A 7424-nucleotide genomic window follows, 5' to 3' on the forward strand; every position below is an offset into this window, starting at 1 on the left:
TTATTCTTTTCTTTGTGAGTTTTGGGTGTTATGCAAAGTGTATACTTACTTATCTCTGGTTGGTTCGTCGGAGGCATTTGTCCCTTATGCGTGGAATTTAACTTGTGGTGGATACAATCAAGTATTATGTTAGTATAGTATTAGATGGTATATGCAGGATCTATCAAGTATTCTAGTGAATATGTTATTAGTCATTTAGTTGGGTGCTAATCTGCTTATTTAGTAGATCTCCTTTTGTAATAGTTGATTTTAATCAATGGAATTGATTAGTCGCTTGAATTTGTGAAATTTGACGTGGATGATTTATAAAGCGTCTGATTCGCAAAATGAGACCTGAGATTCACAAAAGAATGTCTGAGATTCAAAAAAAAGACGATATTCACAAAAATATGGATTCACAAAACAAGTCGACAAAATGAGACCTGAGATTTACAAAAGAATGTCTGAGATTCAAAAAAGACGATATTCACAAAAGATGGATTCACAAAACAAGTCGATTCACAATATTAGACCTCGGATTTATATATTGTCATTCACACGGTAAGATTCATGAAATAACGTCTATAATTCACACTAATCCATTTTATATAATATTTAAATTGTGTCATTCACAAAATAAGACCGTTTAGCCATCAATGAGTTCCTTTCTAATAAGATTACGAATCTTCCTAATAATCGCGAAAATTAGACCCAGGATTCACAAATTAATACCAACAAATAAGATTTCCAGGTCTTTTGTATATATTAAGATTTAAGATTCATAAAACAACCTCTTACATTCACAAAAGAACCTCTCAGATTCACAAAAATAAGATAAACAAATAAGATGTCCATATTTTTGGAAACCAATAATATGTTGCCAAACTAAAAGACTGCTCCTTTCAAAATTGTCAGTGTCTTCTTCAATCATCATATCTATTTCTCAAGGCTTAAGAAGACTCTTTCCTTCATTCTTCATCCTCATCCCCTTCCTCTTCTACTTCTTCGTCCGCTAGCTCTCCCTACGTAAAAGACAAAGCTGGAATTAGAAAGATGTTTACAAACATTAGATGTACAATAATAAAAGTGAGGATCATGCAAAATTGGGTGACACGGCGTGAATCACATTCATCTTATATAAGCCAACTGTTGTCATTTATGTTACAAAGTGAGGAATTATATCAGGTTACTACATACAATCAGTCTCATTTCTGTGATTCACAAATAAAGATATGTGATTCACATAATAAGACCCAGGATTCACAAATTAAGACCTGGGATTCACAAAGCAACCTCTGGGATTCTCAAAATAAGATAAACAGATGAGATGTCCAGATTTTTTAGGAAACCAATAATACGATCTAAGACTCACAAACCAAGGTCGAAACAAAACCACCTATTTTGAATGACATTAACCTAACTTAAACCATTTTTGCCACTCCAACAGATAAATAAAATACTTGATTAATATCAGATGTAGTTGCGTAGATGAATACAAACCTGATTCACTGGAGGAAGGTCTGCAAAATCATATGGACAATTCCTTTTGTCGTGGTTACCCTTGCGCTTACAGTTAGCACACAACCTTTTTGCTTTTTCCGCCTTCTTGATTGCCTTATTTTTCTTGCTCACCAACCGTTTACCACAGCCTTTGTTCCTAGACACATTAGGCGGTAAGATGTTGGTTTCTTCTGGAACCTTGCAGCCCAGTAGAAGCTCAATCTGTTGTTGTTTTGTCAACGGTTGAGTGTTTCCCTCTAGTTTTGTCCTGAATTCCTTGATTAACTTGGCAAACTCTCTCACATCCGACTCTTCTTTCCTTTTGAGCATACCAACAGTTAACTGAATCTCAGACCACACCACAGACATTCCAATCTGTTTTGTACTGGTATTGTTGTATTTCTCTAACAGATTCCCATTCCAATCATAAACGTCACTTTTGAGTGCATTCTTGCTCCACCTTTGCAAAATATATTTATCAGGTATGTCCTTAAACTTTCCCGAACAAACCCAAATGATGTGACTGCATAAAATACCTCTCCTTTCAAACAGTTTACATGTGCACCTTACATCATTCGTGCTTCTACTGCACTCAACTGCAAATTTTAGTCCTTTCTTTGCATCCTCAACTAACGACACTTCAAAGTTCGTCACAGGATCTGGCGGAGTGTATCCAACCAAACTGCAGGTATTTATTGAATGCTTCACCTGGTTTTGGAACTCATAGAACATCGCATGGGTATAGCTTCTCACTGCTTGTGTCTCCCATTTTGACCCATACAAGTGTTTGAGGATTGAATTCGCATTCTCCTCTTCACGGAGCTTCGGCAGTGCTTTTGGTGGTCGGTGGCGCTTTCATAGCGCACCAAGAACTCAGTTAATGTCCCGTATTTGTTTTCAAACCGCTTAAAGAAACTATTAGCACTCTCTGACCTTTGTGTAGTTCGTAGTAAACCGCCCATTGGCACATTTCTGAAATAAGCGGGTATCCATGTGTGTCTATCAGCGAACTTCCCATTCAACCACGTATTGTCTTCCAAGGAGAAATCGTTCATGACTTTAAGCCACTTCTCTTCAAATTCCCCGGGCTCCAGGTCATCGTCCCATACAACACCGTTCAGACGGGTTAAAAAGTCGGTATCTCTACAAATTTTACTCCCAACCTTGTCGGTTATTTTCTTCATGATGTGCCACATGCAAAACCGATGTTTATTTGTTTTGAACTTAGCCGCAATGAACAAAATCAAATTATCGACCGTCACCATCATTTTATAATAACTAAATTCACGCAGTTTCACATAACAAAGTCATACGATGCACTATTATGTAAATCTCAAGTCTTATCCTCGAGACTTCGGACTATAAATCATATAGCTTATTTTGTGAATCCTATAGCTTATTTTGTAAAATGGGGGTTATTTTGTGAATCTCATGTCTTATCCTCGGATTCAGACTATATAAATTTTGTAGTTAGTTTCAGAAACATACCTGGAATCGCTTTAATTATTCCTGGGTCTTTCGGTGATGATGTAGTTAGGCTCCTTCCCACCCATACCGTTTTAAATCGGTCAAATACCCACATGAATGACTCCTCGTTTTCATGTTCTATAAGCGCACATGCAAATGTGATTGACCTTTTATGATGGTCAATGCCCGTGAAAGGCGTGAACGTCATGTTGCACTTGTTTGTACCATAAGTTGGGTCGTATGAAACTCCATCCCCAAACAGAGCATACGCTCTTTGCATGTCACAATCCGCGAGAAAATCCTTGTCAATGCGTTCTTGGAATCTTTTTCATAAACAAAGTGGAGCCCTTTTGTTTCAGCTAGGGTGTCTAAGCGTGATTTGAACATTTCCCCATCATGATTTATTCATTAGACACTTCATTTCCCTCGAAAATTTTTGAATTGCTTGATTGTTGCCCCGACATTTTGAAAACCACCCAATTATTGAGTGCATAGTTGGTGTGTTAAGCTAGGACCAACATTTGCTTTTGAATGGCTGACAATCATTTGCATATGAAATTCATTGATATTTTCAGCAAGTTTCTCAAATTCCTTATTTTTCACAACATCAAGCGGGTGATTGTGACCCTCAATAAACACGTCAACCATGTACTTGTTCTCATGGAACTTGAACTTTATCATCATTTTGACAGCCCCACCTTCTAATCTTTGTTATTCTTGTGGTTGACCCTTTGTTGGAACTCTCTGCCTCTCCTCCACCTTTTTTCACCCTACGTTTAGCGGTTTTTTTTTTCGGTTTGCTCTTTGTACCACCTATTTTCGTTATTTCGATGCAACGGATTCATCCGCCTTTTTCGCAACACCGTTAGGGCAGGTCGTCTTTTCTTCTTATTACAGCCTTCCTGATTGCAAACCATGCACTTTGTTCTGATAATATCATCACGAAACCTTTTGCTTGAAGATTTCCTTGATTTAAACCCACAAGCAACAACGTACGTTTCATAAAACAGCATCGCTGAGTCTAAGTCAATAAATGGTTTCCCAATCGCTTGGTGTAAACTTTTCATCAATCCTATTTATCCATCGTTGGCTGCCACTCGGTGTGTAAGTTATAAGAGTAGTAGGTGTGGAAATAGTTGGTATTGTAGGGCTTGTTAAAAAAGAGAGGTAGAAGCTTCACCGCAATTAACATTGGAATCAACAATTGAAAATTGTAGATTCACAAAATAAGCCAAAAGTGCAAGATAGGAGATTAACAAATAAAGTTCCACAATATTAGCATATAAGGTTCATAATCTCAGCCACAAACCAAGTTTCAGGATCTTATAGTCTATATTTCAATAAATAACCTACTAGATTCAAATAATTAGCTCTTATATTTACAAAATAAGCACTCTGATTCACAAAATAGACAATGTTAAACAATCTCTGCCACAAACCAAACTTCATAATCTTATAGTCTATATTCACTAAATAACCTATCAAATTCACATAATTAGCTCTTATATTCACAAAATAAGCTATCTGATTCACAAAATAAGGAGAATAGCAAAACAATCTCAAAAAAATAACATCTCAAATTCATAAAAGATTGATGTTTCTTCGGTTCAATTAGTAAGTTTTGCCAAAAAGAGCAACATAGGAGATTCACAAATCAAGTTTCACAATATTAGCATCTAAGTTCCTCTGTCACAAACCAAGTTTCGGGATATTAGTCTATATTTTTCAAAATAACCTCTCAGATGCACAAAATTAGCTCCTAGATTCGCAAATAAACTTCTCAGATTCACAAAACCAGACCAAAATAACGTCTCAAATTCATAAAATAGGGACAAAACAGAATACCTGTTGCAATAGCACTCTTATCAGAGTCATTTGTAGTATCAGAGTTAGACCTGCAACATCATGAGAACACTATAATAAGTAGGACGAAATTGATAAATTTTGATCAAATTCAGGATATTATAGCATACATTCACGAAATAACTTCTCAGATTTACAAAATTCACTCTTAGATTCACAAAATAACCTCACATATTCACAAAATCAGGATAATAGCGAAAAAAAGGAGATTACCTGTTTCAACAGCAATATTATCACCAGTTACTGTAATGTCTGTAATCTCCATTGAAATTGAAGTTGCAACGTCAATTTGAGCCTTATTAGCTCTTATATTAACAAATAAAGTTTCACAATAATAATGTTTCAAATTAACAAAATAGTAGGAACACCATAATAAGTATGACATCGACAACCATAGATAAGAAAGCATGCAATATTACTGATACAAGACAATTAAAGCATTCAATGGTGCGGACTTGTGCAAACTTTTTTAATTTGTCATCTTATTTAGTTTTGTGTTTATCTTATTTTTATCAGATTCAATAAATAACTTATCAGATTCACATAATTAGCTCTTATATTTACAAAATAAGCACTCTAATTCACAAAATAGACAATGTCAAACAATTTACCACGATCCAAGTTTCGGGATATTATAGACGGTTTATATTTTCAAAATAACCTCTCAGATGCACAAAATTAGCTCCTAGATTCGCAAAATAACCTCTCAGATTCACAAAACCAGAACAGTTTATATTTTCAAAATAACCTCTCAGATGCACAAAATTAGCTCCTAGATTCGCAAAATAACCTCTCAGATTCACAAAACAGAAGCAGTTTATATTTTCAAAATAACCTCTCAGATGCACAAAATTAGCTCCTAGATTCGCAAAATAACCTCTCAGATTCACAAAACCAGAACAAAATAACGTCTCAAATTCATAAAATAGGGACAAAACAGAATACCTGTTGTAATAGCACTATTATCAGGAGTCGCTGCAGTATCAGGAGTTAGACCTGCAACATCAGCAGTAATACCATAATAAGTAGGGCGAAATTGATTATTTTTTATCAAATTCAGGATATTATAGCCTACATTCACGAAATAACTTCTCAGATTTACGAAATAACTTCTTAGATTCACAATATAACCTCACATATTCACAAAATCAGGAGAATAGCAAAACAGCTTCATAAAATAGCAAAAAAACAGAGATTACCTGTTTCAACAACAGTATTATCACCAGTTACTGTAATGTCTGTAATCTCCATTGAAATTAAAGCTGCAACGTCAATTTGAGCCTTATTAATGAATGAATTATAATCAATTAATGAATGAATTAACAAAATCAACAAATTTTACACTGCGAATGACGAAATTGCTCAATTGCTCAGTTTTGATCGAATTCAAACCCTAAACTAACGAAATACTTCAGTTTTGATCCTTATAAATTTACAAAACAGTTCGATTTTGTTCAAATTTGATCATTATATCATCAATTAATGAACGAAGTTAAGAAAATCAATTTTTCATCAAATAATATGAAATTACCTGGAAATTACCTCGAAATCTTCTAAGAAATCGATTAATTTGATGAATTCGCCTCTTTGATTGTCAGAATTTGATTATTTTGATGAAATCGTCTCACAAATTTGATGATATCGCCTCTTTGAAATCGACGCCCAAATTGAGTGATTTTGTATAAGCGCACAAACTCAGTAGTTTTGGAAGGAAAGAATTTGGGCCTTTTGTTTAGATTAGAGAGAATAAGGTATTTGGGCTTTTTTTTAGATTAGAGAGAGAAAGTGTTTTGGACCAAATGAAAAGTTTCTTGTTGACCCCTAATTTTCATCCTTGTTTTTCCAGTCCAACATTACAAAATCAGCCCATCCATGTATAATGCAAATCAGTCCAAGGTAGTAATTTGGTGAGACCGGCCGCCTCGCCATAATGAGGTGCCTCACCGGATCCGGCCTATATATATATATATATATATAGTAATAAGATCATCTAAGTCCACCTATTACATTTGAGTCCATAAGTTCCCTTTAGAGCCATTGGATGAGGTAGATGGAGGGTTGAGATTGAAAGCAAAAAAGGAGGGATTAAAGCTCATTAAACCCACTCTCTCACTACCTATACTAATTAATCACTAACTCTTCCTAATTAACTACTAATTTAATATATATACCTTTCCAAAACATCACTTCTCTCTCATATCTCATAATTTCACCCATTTTTTATCTCTCAAAAACCTCTCCTCTCTAAAAAACCAAACAAATTCAAAAACAAAAAAATCCCAAAATTCCCCCCCCCTTTTTCTCCCACCCACGCCACGTGCCGCGTCCACCCCACCACCACCACCCCACGCACCACCTACGCCCACCCACCACCACCCGCATCTCACCTCCACTGCCGTCCGACCCCGACACCTTATCTCCCACCACCACAACCCACCACCTTACGACATCAACAACAACAACACCACCGCCTCACGTCACCCCTACACTTACCGACCATCACGACAACCCAACAACCACCATCGTCGATCTCACTCCCGCGCCCTCAACCACCTTCCTTTTTCTCGGCCACCAACCCAGAACCGCACCTCCCACCAACAGCCTCCTCCACCTCC

General features: G+C 36.1%; 1 protein-coding gene across 1 annotated transcript; it reads right to left on the reverse strand.

Annotated features, from left to right (window-relative positions):
- Positions 1-748: 748 nt before the first annotated feature.
- Positions 749-7026, reverse strand: LOC141589740 (uncharacterized). The gene is made up of 8 exons (XM_074410366.1): positions 6981-7026; positions 6009-6071; positions 5755-5880; positions 5023-5112; positions 4792-4841; positions 4330-4470; positions 1480-2331; positions 749-1001 (listed from the first exon to the last, which is right to left on the reverse strand). Exons 1-8 carry the CDS (start codon positions 7024-7026, stop codon positions 948-950), a joined length of 1422 nt encoding a protein of 473 aa, XP_074266467.1. The 3' UTR covers positions 749-947.
- Positions 7027-7424: the final 398 nt, after the last annotated feature.

This window comes from Silene latifolia, chromosome 7, assembly GCF_048544455.1.
Source record: "Silene latifolia isolate original U9 population chromosome 7, ASM4854445v1, whole genome shotgun sequence".
Classification (NCBI taxonomy): Eukaryota; Viridiplantae; Streptophyta; class Magnoliopsida; order Caryophyllales; family Caryophyllaceae; genus Silene; species Silene latifolia.

Bases quoted from the DNA above. Each gene is read 5' to 3' on its own strand.
- LOC141589740 (XM_074410366.1), bottom strand. From the start codon at position 7,026: ATGGGTGAAATTATGAGATATGAGAGAGAAGTGATGTTTTGGAAAG. The intron at 6,072-6,980 runs GTATATATATTA...TTGACGTTGCAG, and splicing joins AGAAGTGATGTTTTGGAAAG to CTTTAATTTCAATGGAGATT. The intron at 4,842-5,022 runs GTAATCTCCTTT...ATGATGTTGCAG, and splicing joins TAATATTGCTGTTGAAACAG to GTCTAACTCTGATACTACAA.